Here is a 15,000-nt window from a genome sequence, read left to right as displayed (position 1 = left end):
TTGGAATGAGCTTAACAGAGGAACTGGACCTTTGAAATGTTATAGTAGAAGTTTAAGTTCTGTCTTACCGACAAAAGAGAGTTGTACCAAGTTTTAGTAGAAGGGTTGCCAATAATTGTGGTACAGATAACTGTTAAAAACCAAATAAATATAATGTAGGATTATTTTCCCCATTGAGTAATTCTATTCCCATCAAAAAGCTGGGTTCTTCTGTATTTTTCAACATGTGACAGAATTTTTATAATTTACACACGATGCATTTAGCAGTGTTTTACTTCTTGAAGTTGTTTCTGCAAATTTGACTAGTATCTAAAACATCAATTTATTCCAACAAATTATTATTTTTACCTTCTATTTGATAGTAGGGTAAAAACATACATGTTGAGAAACCAGCATTTGTATTTTAGATATTTATATTGCCAAATGTTGCATCAGAACCAACACCCTTTATATGAATTTGACATTGACTTGTAAATAAAATGATCACACTCCGCAAGTAAAAACTAAAAGATCAGCCAAATGACCCCGTTAATTTAAACGGCTCATTGGCCAAACTGATTATGTGGCCATAAATATTCCACCAAGGGTTTATTTGAAGGTTGTCATTTAGATGCAGCAAAAACCGAGACTTAATACCTCCCAAGTGTCCCTGCTAGCCCTCGCCTCGGGGAAGCAAGCATCTGGCTGACCCGACCGTTTAAGTGGGTCAGTTCGGTTGAGGGAGGGGAGTCAAAATCGGAAACCTCTGTCGGTGTTTTCTGGGGTTCCTCTCTCGTCTGTGTGTCATTGAAGATGAAAGCAGACACAAATGTGTACAAATCCCACCTTCACGAAACAGTTCTCCCTGGTCGGATGTCTTTGCGAATTCTTAAAATGAAGAGACATTTGACTTATTGCGACCATCTGTTTGAACATCTGAAAACGATTTGAACTTGAAGATCATATTCTTTACAAGGCAACGTACAATGGTGCCAATCAAGAAAAGTCTGTCATCTGCTTTCAGACGATGGACTTTTATCAATCTGTAAACCTTCCACAGGTTCAATGCATAAACCTATACAATATTTATTTATTTTTAATAAATCCTTATAGTATGCTGCAATCATAAAATATATTTGTTTAATTATTTGATTTTTGACCTAGTACATATCACTTCATGTGGCAGATGTTTGATTTCTAGTTCTGTGTTGTTGTTTTTTTAAACTTCATAAACTACATAGATTTTTGATTTCTATTTCTGTGGTGGTTTTAAAGATTTCATAAACTACATAAATTGTCATAATCAGTTTCTCACCCTGAAAGCATTTTTTTTGTTGCGGCCGTCTAATGATAATGTACACTTTGTTGCATGACAGAGAAAACAGAGCTTTTAAACTGACCTTTGATGTGTGCCGGGAGATGAGGAAACACCTGCAGATTATACCCAAACGTGGCTTCATCCAGGCTCTGTCAACCTTCAATGCCCAGCTGAAATTCATCCCAAGGTAAGGAAGGACACACAGAGGATGCAATGTTAATGGATCCACTGACGCACGGATAATCTTATTGTAAAGGGAAGCTGTTCAGATTCTGTTGGCCTATTAAAGTGCAAAGTGTTTTGCTCTTTAGAGGAAACTCCAGCGTCAGTCCTCAGGCTTGGATTCTTTGATATTTAAAAAAAAATATATTTTAGGAGATCAAAAAAAGTTTGTTGTAAAATTGTAAACCTTTAAATTTTAAATCTTAAAATGTAGCTACTTGTCAACTTTTGATTTTCTTTGCCAAAAGACTCTCGAGTTGTTCTTTAATCTCAGGTTCTAAGTACAGTAGCTTAAATCGTGATAAATATAGTTTAAAAAATCATTCAAATGATTACCGTAAAGTGTTGATGCTGTCTTTCATCTAAATAACATGTTAAAGTGGTTATAAAAAGTAAAATATTAACAACCATCCACTTAAAAACAAGATGTAAGAAGTCAAAGTTGTGGTTGAAAAATGGCTAACTAGCTAGCCTAATTATTGTTGTTGTTTAGGCTAATTTCTGCAGTACAGCTCAAGCTACTATTTTTAGCATATTGCCATACATTTTTTTCCAGGCTAAAAAACATAAAAAGAACCTCACTAATTAGAAGTTAATAAAAGGCCATGGGCATCCGGTGTTAATCTACTTTGCTGGTTTTGGCTAGTAGACCTGGGGTTATCGGTATTAAACAAGTTTCAAAATCATTAGAATTTAATGTTGTACCATCTCTAAAGTACTTTTAATGGGGTACCAAAGAAAGCACTGGAGTTTCATTTGGGTTTGTTGAGAATAAATAATTCTGTGATTTTCCTTCTATCTCTTTTTGCTAGTTGCAAAGCTAAAGTTAAAGGAAACTACATGTTAGGAAACGCCCTCAAAGCTATGGGTAGAGGAAATGACACACTAGAGAACGCCCTCTCTAGGGTGTAGCTAAGACAGAGTCTAACAAAGGAAGTTACCAAGTGTTGCTTGTTGTCATTTTGTTTCCTGCTAGCTCCTAAAGGTGGCATGAGAAATGGACCGGCTGTATTTTGGTATTATTAAATAGTTTTCATGAATTCAACTCACTGACTCTTCTTCAATCTCATACATCAAGAACTTAGCAGGGAGAACAGATACATTCTCCACAGGTTTCATGGAGCATTTAATAACACATTGCTGCCCTTCCCCCACCTGTTGCTGCATACTAACAGTCAGCTGGCTAAAAGAAGGCTGGACTGAATTTATTGTACTTTCAAAGTCAGACTGACTATACTGGAACCAGAGATCATGTTATGTGCTGTTGTTTTCATATGTTACGTTCATAAAAAACTGTGGATTTTTTACTTATTGTTATCATACCTTGATCCATGACTGTTGACTACAGTTGGGTCCCTTAGGTGAATATCTGCTGGCAGTGAAGTCTTACAGTTTTTAAAGTGCATGCATTTGTATCTAACCGACAGACAGAGGATACAAAAGTGACTTCATCACAGCAGAGCCATAAAGGCTTCTGATAATGGCGTCTAATGACTTTGAAGGACCTGCTAATTCTTTCAACAACAATCCAGGCTCTATATATAGATGGAGTGGCAGGAGTTGGACAGGGGACCCCCAGGGTGAATGTGAGAGGCGTGCAATATGTAAAAACCTGCGTGGGCGCTCCTCTGCCCACCCTCTTTATTTTTTTTCCCCCCTTTTCATAGTTAGGCAGCTTTTTATATTAATAGCTGGGCTGATGTGTTTTTTGGAAACGATAAGAAAATTTTCCCTCCACTTCAAACAGAATGTTAGCGGCACACGCTAGTCGTCAAATAGCAGGGGAACTCGAGAGGAAAGTGGGAAAATGTCAGTAATCTGTCATATTGAATCAGCAGAGGTTTTAATGCGAGGATTAGAGGACAGCTTTACTCGTGCTGCTGCTGCTGCTGCTGTTGCTGTGATGGTGCGTCTTTCACATGCGCTAACATAACTACAGCTTCCACCCCCTTCCTACTCCCTGTGCATCACACTTCTTTTCACTCTGGCTGCCTTTGCCTCCTGCGTTGTCTTCTCCCACTCTCTCACACTCTCACGCTTGTCTTTTTCTTGGCCTCTCACCCTTAACTGTACTTTTTGGGTTTCTTTCTCTGTGTCTTAGCTCCTTTACTTCTCCACATTCATCGTGTCCCTCCCTGTTTTTATGAAACTTCTCGTAGCGTTCAGCCATCCACCACAGTTTTTTCTTTTTTCTTTTTTTTTTGCTGGCCCTGATTCTGCTTATGTAATCTAAGTCTCCAGACCCACTTAACTGCACTTTGTTGTTGTTCTGGCAACTGTTGGCCTTTAATAATATCTGAAGTTGTCTTGAACAAGAAATGTCATGTATAATATTTTATGAAGTGATTTGATAGGAAGCCTAGCTAATTATTACAGAGTGGTAGCCTCTGATTACTTTTTTCAGGGGTGTTAAAGAGAATTCACTATAAATTGACATCCCACTTTAGCTATTTGTAAAAACTTTACAAACCACTTATCATTGCCCTTCCATTTCAAACACTGTGTTAGTTTATCAAATACAATCCCAGTACATTAAAGCTTGTGGTTGCAGCTTCAGCAAAGCACTATACGTCTGAATAGAACAAACAGGTCTTTATGTCCACTTATGAAAGACTTAGCAGAGTAGTTCATTACTTACCTATCCATGTTTTCTTTCTTTACTCCAAAATTCTGGACAGATCATCAGTTTATTACAGAGCAACACATAACAAACGATCATCCATGTGCACAGTCCCGCAAAGTTTCTAGTGGCCAATCTACACATTTTACATGATTTTTTATTTTGACTGCAGTGGTGGAAAGACAGGAAACCTGGTGAAAACCTGCACATGCTCTGGGAAAATACGGCAACTCCCAGTGTTTTTACTTGTTTTTCTTTACCACAGCGTATAGTTTCTCCTCACAAAATACCAACTGCTGCAGGACAGCCTCGTAGCCTTCTCTATCATGTAATCAGGGCCAGGAAAGCAGTGTTCACCTGAAACATGCATAGCTTTGTCATTCTCATCCAGAAATCTTGACACAAACAGCTACATTCTTAAACAGACGCGCAGCTTTCTCTACCAATAAGGTTTTTGTGTAATGATAAGCTAACGCTATCTGCCCTCCGTTTTGAAATGAGTTCAGTCTCACGTTCACCATGAAGGTAATTTCCTGTGATAAATCAACCACTTGATGACATGGCTCAAAAATATTTTGCAAGCTGCAAAAATAGTCAATGATTTAAGAAAGATTGGCTGCGCAACACCTTATTGACTGTGTGTCTTGGTGGATAACGTTGGGGGCTGATTACTTAAATTCCCAGATCGTACATCAGCCCACAGGGATGGAAAGTAATTGTAAGGATGTTTTTTTTTTTTCTTTATCCAGATTCAAAGGTTAAAGTCTTATAGGGATTGAGAAAACAAGGCAGTAAGTTATGCTGAGGGATCTTATGGGTCATGGACCCATTAAGACCTGAAAGAACATATGAGTGTGCCTGTCTCCATATGTTGAGGGCATACAGCCTCTTAATCAGTTGTGAGATCAGGAACATAAAAGCTTCGGTCTGCAGTTCAGCAGTAAGGACGATAGTGAGAAACAAAACATTTGGATTAGATTTAGAAACAATAAAAAAAAGGACCTTCATGAACCAAAAGAGCATCCTTTACCCAAAATAGAATTTGGCACCATACAGTCTGAGGAGGGAAAATAAATAATGTGTTCAGCACATCAGCCGGCTGTGTCTCTCCTTTCCCTCTGTCATGGTTGGATCTTCTGTTCCGATCTGTTAATTTTTTTTCTCGCTTTGCTTTTGTCTTATGCAGAGGCAGTGTGTCATTTAAAATGGCACCACCAATTCTCCCAGCCGGAGCACGATTGGATTTCCAAATCCTCATTATCTGCACTGGTTCCACTCACTGTCACATCCACGCTCACACGCTTCCACAGACACACACACATACACACGCACACACACATGCACCCTGTTAAATGTGGACTCTGAAATGACTCATAGCTTTCATTCTTCACACAGGTGTTTGCGCCTTCTCTGCCCTCCTCGGGCTTCTGGGAGACAGTGAGCACACTCTTGTTTCCTCCTGTGAGGGGTTTGTGCTCGAGCTACCCACATCGTTCAGCTGCCTTCTCTTGCCTCATCCCTTCTCTCCCTGTCTTCCTCCACTTTTATTTGTCACCAGCCAGCCCACACTTTTCCCTCACACATCCAAAGCACTGTTATGTGCACTACATAATTTCTTCTTCATAGTATCCAGAGCACCATCTCACACGCTGCTATTCCCTGCTAGGATTTTGATTGAATCGCTGTGTGTTTCATTATAATTTTATCATTAAATTGTCTGGTTTTTTATTGCTGTGTGGAGCAGCTGTTGCTGATACTTTATGGAATTCTTTTTTGTTTTTGTTAAGGAGAATCATCTTTCTCTTAAACTTCATTAACTCTCCCTAGGTCTTAAGAGATGGGGTCATTTGGACCCCACAATTGTTTTTTATCGTGGTCCGGCGGAGTTTGCGCTGACTTCCTGTGCACTTTTATGAGGTTTTTGTGGTATGGTTTCAGGAACTGATGGTCTGGACTTTTATTTCAGTCAAACGTTTAACATGTTCTGTGACTTAAGGTGGTTGAGGCTACTGGTAGCTGCTAAAATACCCCAACTATCTGTGGTCAATGATTTGTATAACCACCTTTCGTTGTAATTAAAGATACAGGTCTTTAGGGGGGGAGAAGTGGTAAGTGTATCTATCGCTTTTTTATATTTAGAGGTTAGTAGTTTTGCCAATTCTTCCCATTAAAATAGCTTAAGTTCAACTTCAATACAACTTGACCTGTTTGCTGTGTCTCTTGGTCTTCATAATGCTGTTTGTTCACTCAATTTTTCTAACAAACCTCTTGAGCTTCCCTGTGATACACTCTTTTATGTTGGTTTATAACATTTAGATTCCAATGTAAAAAGAAAAAAAAAAGTTCAGTAGACTTTGGATTTTTCTTTGTAAGCCACTGTATGTTTTTTTCAGCCTGTGTGCTTTATTTCCTCCCCATGTGATCCAACTCATTTGATCCTGGATTTCTGGTTTGAAAACAACGACCCAATCTGATGCATGAAGAGATCGCCGTTTCCTTATTTTTGCTCTGTAAACCTGATGACTGAATCCTTTGAATGGGATTGCTTGTCTGAGCGGTTTAGGTGTAATCTCTGAAGAGCAGGCAGCGGGGCCAACCCCGGCGGTTCCAGCTGATAAAAGGGAGATTACAAGGATGATTTATTACAGATTAGGGCGAACGACTCTCCCCAGTGCTTTTTGCCGCTGGCACACTGATTACGTCACTACTAGAAACTTTTAGAGGGCTCAGGAGATAGAAAGACACAACCAAAATAGCTAGTTTGGTTATATTAGCATTAGCTATTCATTATTTTTTGTAATTTCTAACCCTCAATCAAGCAATGATCAAAATCTGTTTATAATCCTCTTCATAATCAATTTTTTAATGGTAAAATAAATTCCAGTATTATTTAAATCACATGAAAGAGGCACTATTGTGATAATGTGATAAATGCTTATTTTAATTTTTATTATGCATCCCAAAATGGCCCTAACCTTTTGGATTACACAGGATTTTGCCGAGGAACGTGGATATTTTATGGGTTTCCTGCGAAACACTTTGGAGATGCGTTTTTTTTTTTTGTTTTGTGCTTCTAAAATTCCAGTTATTGTATTCCACTCCACTTGTGCCTTCCACAAGTCTTAAACATATCATTAAAAGACTAAAAAACCCGAGACTTGATGCGGATAATCTGGGAATCAAGAAGAGGAGCACGCAAGACAGATCTGTGCTGGACACTGGGCAAATCTTCTCTCCGAGCATATGGGCCTGGTGACGCCCCACCAGGCTTTTCCACTCGGCCCTGCCAAGCTAATTCAAGAGTGACTCTCCAGCAGCGACGCTATTAGTGGGCAGAACAACAGTGCTTCTTTAAATGTACACTCTGTGCTCATTGGTCAAGTTATGAAAGAGAAAAAAAAAATCACTGCATAATTGCAGAGATTTAATTTTGCCAGGAGAGGCAGTGACCTTATTGGCTTTGAGTTGTTGTTGTTGTTGTTGAACAGAAGGTTTGCAGTATCGGTGAGGAATGGAAAATGTGAGAAACAAACCTATCCATGCGACTGTAAAGGTGATGCTTCGCATGACAGTAACGCCAGCTGGATATCTCTAAAACATTTAACCGTTTTCAAGACTTCAGACAGAATTAAGAGCAAAAAGGGATCTCTTATTATTGGATTGCCTGCAAGCTCGGTCAATGACTAAAGGGCAAATTTCACTAATATACAACTCCTTGCTTCATGCTAGTCTCTCTCACTCCCTGGGAGGACTTGGAAAGATGATCTGGGAATACAGGTTACTGACAAGATCTGGGAGTCTGACATCAATCGTATTCACTCATCCACTACTTGTACGTCACTGCCTAATGCCGTTTAAATTGCTTCACTGTTCTAATTTACTTGGAGCCAAATTGGCAAAGACATGATACCCTGGATGATAACTGCCCTTGGTGCAATCAATCACCAGCCACCATTAGTCATACGTTTTGGTCTTGCAAGTTTTGGTCTTGCAACACCTTGCATGATAATGGGGACGCTATCTTCCTAGCTTTGTCTCATGTTTGTAGTATATCCATTCATTGGGATTTTTTTGGTGTCCCAACAAAAAGACTTGGCTTTACCCCTATTCACTTATACTGTTATGCTTTTTTTTAATTTATTTTTATTTATTTATTTATTCACAAAGAAACTATGTACACTTCATTAGCCTTCGATGGATTCAAGTAACTGAATAGAGAATTTTTTTGAAAAGCCAGTTTAGTAATTACATACATGTCTGATAAGTTATTTTTTTAGATTTCACCAAAACCAAGCAAAACAAACTACAAACTAGCAATTCATACAATAATTTCTTTGTCTTCATCAATAACGAGTGCACATCTGCTCATTTAACAGCCATAATGTTGCTGAATACGCAAACGTTTAGTAACGAGAACATGTTACTGGTCAAACATTACTCCTTTGCTTCGCTGATACAGGTTGATACTCATGTCCTGGAAGGAAACTGAACCCTCACCTTTTATCCGATCAGATACATAATGAATAATTTACTTGTAGCCTATGAGGTTCAGCAAAAAAGTACTGTAGAATCTGGTCACCCTTTTTGAATACAATATCACTCACAGAGTAGCGTTATGTTGCTCTGTTACTATGAGATAAGGTTGCCTTGTTTTCTTTCAACATTTGGTTTGTTACATGCTAATATGACGCACCACTGGTTGGTAGTATGTTAGTGTCTTATTCCTGCTGTATATCTGTCCGTTGTCACTTTTGTATTAATAAAAAAAAAATCTGAAAATAAACAATTTACTCAAGTAAAAAGAAAGAGAGTTGGTGGATAAATGTAAGGCAAACATTCTAAATATATATCCAGTGTATATGTTATCATGAGAGCAGCACTCAACTCCTGCTGATATTGAGGGAAATGAGTTTTACATAAGCCTGTGTCCTCTTTGAATCATACTTACGTCTCTCATCACCATGGCTACAACCTACAGTAGTGTGGAGGCGCACTCTTCATCTCTCCCCTGCTTTCTCTGGCAATCCGATCTTAGCAGCCGTGGGTTACAGTAACCATTCAGGGTCTGAATCTGAATCTAACCCTGACAAAGCCTTCGAGCGGCTCTTGGCTTTTTTGACTTTTGAGATCTGGCATCTGTGAAGAAAAACATATTTTGGTAAAGTCACTGTTGCGCCTATATTGTTTTTGAGCATTCTCTTTTTTTTAGATTCTTGCACTGCTTCGCTCGTGACTATAAAAAGCGTTGCTTTATATAAACGACTCTGTTCTCACACTGTTTTTTTTGTTTGTTTGTTTTTTTCCTTTCTCTGCCTTCTCCTTAGACAATCCCTGTCCAAAGACGCTCAGAAGTATTTTGACAGTGACACGGGCGTCCTAGAGGTTCCAATGACAGTACAAGTAGCAGGGCAGGTTTGTATCATATTTTACATGTTCTGCTCATTTCACAGGATCCTTGTGATCCTGAGGAAAGTGCACTTCCCATGTAAGTGTGGTGGTGCTTGAGTCCTACTTTTTGAGAGAAGCAGCATCACTGAAGGTTGTAACCTATTTTGCTGGTAACAGGCTAAAATTATCTCTCGCCCTCCAGGCCCAGATACTCCACAGGCGCTAATAAGCCAAGCATAAAGGTTACCCCACATTGTTTTACAGAAAATTACTTCATTTGCTTCAAATGGGCATGCAGCAGCCAAATGCATGGAGCTTCTTCTTTTTGAAAAGGCTGATAATGACAGAAGGCTGAACGTTTTCCACATTGTTTTTAGAGACATCCTGGGGTTTTTTTCTAGAATCACACAACTTTTTACGTATTTTGTTATTAATAATCCACATCCATTAGGGCTTTAAAAAATCTAAACAGTTCTGTTTCTTCACCATGGGAGTCTGGAGATAACCCCAAAGTGCAAACTTAATTAAATAGAAACATGTTATAAAAATGTCTCATTTGGATGTTATCTAGAATAAAGGATTGCAGCTCCCTGTCTCCTTTTTCATCATCTTCAGTCTAAGCTAAATGTCACCAGCTGTTTTCTTTTCTTTTTAAAAAAAATTAATTAGGATTTTTGAAATGCATCTACATGTTGGTCAGAATTTTGTGCATTCTTGTTTGTAAGAAAATGTTTTAGGGTTAATAGCAATCAATGTCGTCATCAAAGTGGTGCACAGTTACATGTTTCCTGATGTTATGTAACCCTACAAATAATGTGGAACTCCTTTCTTAGACTTTAAAAAAACTGCAATAAAGGAGGGTGTTATCTAAAATCTACTATTTTGAGTTTTGCATTATAATAGCATTGCTGTGATGACGTGTTGAAGGCGGAGTGTCGGAAAAAGCAAGAGCTTCTTAAAGTGACAGAGGCCAATTTCAAGGCATCAAACTGTGAAGTTAAATTTCCGCTAAGTCGTGTTTAATACATACATCATTTTTTTTATACCAACCAAAAGTAACATAGTTACTTGATTTCTTAGCTTCATTTATTCTGATGTGTTATCTGTGACAGCCTGTAAAGGAAAGAGAGAAAAGACCATACTGGAGTTTGAGTCGCTAGAGATGATATCCAGCTAAGATTCTTTTTCGCTAGCAAATACACACTGACAATGAAAAACGCATACCTGGATCATGCAGTACGGATTTCAACAAAAGCATGTAACAAAAAATACACTGAGTAGCACTCTGAAGAAAAATGACAGCTTCATATATAGCAGGTACTTGACATCGCAAGCTGGTCAGCTGGCATTAGCAAATATTATGGTGGACGAGTGAGTTGGCTGATTTTGGCATCCATTCCAAAGTATTCAAGTTTAGTTTGAGTTGCAAGATGATCAACGTAATTTGTTTAATTTTAATACATGATGCATACTGCACTAGTGAGTGAAGCTGAGGAGAATGATGACACTAGCAATGATTGTCTTCTGAAACTGGATTGAATCTCTTTATATTTCTGTCTAAATTTGTTTGATTTTGCTGCTTACTAATTCTATATTCTGCTTGGAATAGTGCAGTAAAGCAGAGCGTGCAGTCTGAATTTAGAGCACTGTAGGTTACCCTAACAACTGCTCTCTTTCTGCCTGCAGAGTGCAGAGATTATTTTACTAACTACATCCTTCTGGTTTCGATTGGAATGGAACAGGCTACATAATGTGGTTGTGAATCTGCCTACTTACTAAACCTTTTCATTTGTAGGTCAGGCCAGATACGTCTTTTTTATAGACAATTTAAATTCAGTTCAATTCAATTCAAAAATACTTCAATAATCCCCAAGGGAAATTAAATGTGGCTGTAACTCATTAATTAACAAGAGTTACTGAAGATCGAGGTGGCTGTTTAAAAGTTATAAAGTTGAAGCTCGAGTCAAATTTTTATATTATATTTTGTCTAGTATTATGAAATTTGTGAACTGCAGCCTTTACATAAAAAAAGAGCCCAGAACAGCCGTTAAAACATTTGTGCACTGCTTCTGCCAGCTTTTTTCTTTTTTTTTTTTTTGAGCAAATCTAAATCTGGTTCCATTTCTTGCCAAACCGTCACCTTGCTCTCATTTGCCAGCCAACCAATGGTCCATTTCTCTACAAGGGCAAAAAGAGGAGAGGACTGAGGTGTGCGTGGCACTGAAGAGGAGCCAAAAACTCAGCCAGGATGTTCCCGTGAAGCATCAAAGCTGTTGCCCCCAGCCTCAGGCCCTGAGTTCCTGGCATTAAACCGTCAGAAACAGTCGCACACATTCATGCGCTCATCGTTTGGTCAGCAGACAACACAGCAGCTGGCAAGAAATGCCACAGTGACGGTCCTCTGCTGAGTACTGACATGACTCAGGAGGAAGCCATCTTGAGTCAAAACAAGGAGAAGAAAGACGTTTTGTTAACTTTACTTGTTTAATTATTCTTACTAAATGTAAAAAAAAACATAAATAAAAAATCAGTTCTAAACATGACCACAGTTTAGTGCTTTAGAGCTCCGTTATTGATTAAACCCAAAACAGTCAGGTTTTCCAGGCTTTGCTGTCTCACAGTGATTCATTTGTGCCAACATGCTGTGGAGTTTATTTTCTAATTCTGCTGCGATTGCTATTTACAGGGGGGAAAAAATTATATTAATCCTCCTCCTAGAATAGTCCCAAGCATATGTATAATTATTTCCCCACTTATGAGACAGAAAAAAAGTTGAACCAATATATTTCTGTAATGCTGACCATATGCTTCTTGGAACACTGACCTTACTGTTTTTGAGTGACGTAGTCAAAGTCTTAACCTAAATCTGATCGAGACGCTGTGAGATGACCTTTGACGTAAGGGTGTTAGTTTTTAACAGAGGGTTAGGTTAGTTTTTTTTCCTTGATGAGATAAATATTCAATTTGCAGTATTTTGATTGAAGAATTAAATAATTAAAATTTGTGTGACCTGAACATGTCGGTGTTCCAAAACTACTAAAACAAAAGAAATCTGTAAGAGGCTACACATTTTCACAGCACTGAAAATACTCTTGCAAAATTTTTTGTATTGTTAGATTTAAATGTTATATTCTGTATTCTAACTTGATTAGAGCATTGGAAAAATATTGGGTAAGAGAAAGAAAGTAAGGTCCCTGTCATCTGGTGCTTATATTTCAATTTTCACAGCTTACTTTTAAGCTAGAACTGTACGTTTAATACGCTCACAAAAAAAATTGTTGTTGCCTGATTATGACATCCATAAAATGCATAAAAAACGATTTATCTTACGACTAAATTTAAACATGGATTCACTGGATACTGTGTATATTTATTTAAATGAGAAAATTCTGTCCATTATGTGTGCTTTCTTTCCATGTGTCATTAATGTCATGCTATAACAATTCATGAACAAGACTTGAAAAATGATAAGAGTTCAAGGACAGTCGAAGAATATGTTTCCTGCAAGTCAAACTATATTGAGATACCATAGGTTAACATTTGCATGATGGTAAAAAAATAAAACAAAGATCCAAAAGAAAGAACTGGAATGAAAATGCGTTGACTCGAGCGATGCTGAATTGTTCCAGTCAAAGTAAAGTGACAACATGTTTACCATAAATAAAAAGGAGCCTTTTGCATTTTTATTTTTTTTAGGTGCTTCCAGCTCAATACACAATCCATGCTATTGTCACATCTTCAGACCTGCAGTTTGACCAGATCCAGGTGGACTTTGGTCACTGTTCTATCTACCATTTTGTCAGAACCACCGTTTGCCTCACCAACAGGTCCATCCTGCCTCAAGACTTTGGTTTTGTGGCAGTTCCTGAGGTATGTTAGTTTATATGTCTTGTTGGTTCTGAAACAAGTGTGAAACAAATACCACTAGATTGCTCTGACTGGTACAAAAAATAAAAAATTAATAGTAATTTGCTAGATTAACATAATGTAGTGGATGACAGTGAACTATGGATCTACTGGTTTCTTACGTTGTGATTTGGGAAAGATATTTGTTGTTTGAAATCTGGGGGTTCTCTCATATTATCAGAGACCATGTTAACTATTGTTACAGATTCCAGCTAAAAGCAACGTACTTCTCTGCAAACTGTACATTTAAACGTAGCACCAACTTGTTCTCCAAAGGAGATTTTGATTGCTGTGTTTGTGTGAAAGATTTAACGAGTTTAAAACCATTTTGCCCAAGGCTGCTTCAACACGTAAGTCAGCCATATTGGATTCTCCGGTTGCGAAAAGTTTAACGTATCCACTCAGAACTCTAATTTCTACTGACTTTTCTGTTAGTATTCTGGACATCTTAAATTTTAAATAAAAAATAAGACACGTGTATTTAAAATATATGTTTTCTTTTTTATGACATAACAAATCAAAGTAAAAACCTCCCTTTCTGCATGAACCACTTTATTTAAAAATCTGTAAAGATGGTGGTTAACAGTTGCTATAACCAACTTATAAAAAACATGCATGCAGATTCCCTCCTTTGAAAGCGAACGTCTTTATCGTAACTTCAGACTCTTATTCCAATGAATCAAATGTAGACATTCAGTCTGAGTATTTGCTTCTGTTTCTGCAGTATATTGAGGTCCAGCCTTACGATGGCTTTGGCACTCTGCTTCCTCAAGAGACCCTGGAGATCGACCTGATTTTCAGGCCTAAAAAACCTATAGAATATAATTTCCAACTCCGCTGCAAATCTGGAATTGACAGGTTCATTTTTACTCCCTTCCCGATTTTGAGTGATTGTCCCCCATGTTTGCTTATAGAAAGATAAATGTCTTTTTTTTATTTTTTATGTTTCATCAGAGACTTTGTGCTGCCTTGTCGAGGTGTGGGTTTTCATCCACCGCTGGTGCTGTCCCACTCTCTGATTCAGTTCAGACCTACGGCAGTAGGTGACAAATCCACCGCCACGATTTACCTGACTAACTACCAAGATAAAGAAGCTGCAACTCGACTCATCAAGGTTATTTCAGCAGTTGAAGCTCCCAGGTTGTTCTGCTTCAGCTTACCAAAGGATTCCGACATCAGCGTATCTCCTTCAGTCGGACGCCTTCTCCCCGGAGAGGTGGATGAGATTATCTGTTGTGTTTGTCTGTAAATGTAAAGGATGTTTTAGGTGAGAGGAGTTTTATGTTTTTTCTGTATGAGCACATCCATGCAATGCAAAGGTTTTAGGTGCATATCGGCATCTCCTTCAGGACTTCCGCATACAATGAACTTTGGCCCATAAGCAGTGGTATAAGTTTACATTCATGAGGCAATGCTGAATTGATTTGCAGCATTGTCTTCTTTTTAACATGATTTTGATAGCTTATGATCAGGGGGAAAAAGAAGCTGCTGAAAAATGCAGTAAGACAGCTCCTCCAGGCTTTTCAGTCCAACCTCTCATTTTACTGACCAAGAAAACCAAGCCTTC

General features: G+C 38.2%; 1 protein-coding gene across 3 annotated transcripts in view; it reads left to right on the top strand.

Annotated features, from left to right (window-relative positions):
* cfap74 (cilia and flagella associated protein 74) overlaps nt 1–15,000 on the top strand; it is a 54,234-nt gene that overhangs the window by 29,206 nt on the left and 10,028 nt on the right. For all 3 annotated transcript variants that reach the window (XM_008413084.2, XM_008413085.3, XM_008413086.2), the window contains exons 22-26: nt 1,356–1,484; nt 9,464–9,551; nt 13,224–13,397; nt 14,158–14,291; nt 14,388–14,649. In XM_008413084.2, the coding sequence (XP_008411306.2) occupies nt 1,356–1,484; nt 9,464–9,551; nt 13,224–13,397; nt 14,158–14,291; nt 14,388–14,649 (787 nt within the window). The remainder of the gene's footprint in view (nt 1–1,355; nt 1,485–9,463; nt 9,552–13,223; nt 13,398–14,157; nt 14,292–14,387; nt 14,650–15,000) is intronic.

This window comes from Poecilia reticulata, chromosome 7 (genome assembly GCF_904066995.2).
Source record: "Poecilia reticulata chromosome 7, P_reticulata-male-v2, whole genome shotgun sequence".
In the NCBI taxonomy this organism is placed as follows: Eukaryota; Metazoa; Chordata; class Actinopteri; order Cyprinodontiformes; family Poeciliidae; genus Poecilia; species Poecilia reticulata.
Note: the sequence above shows the minus strand (reverse complement) of the source record. Positions and strands in the feature narration are given on the sequence as shown.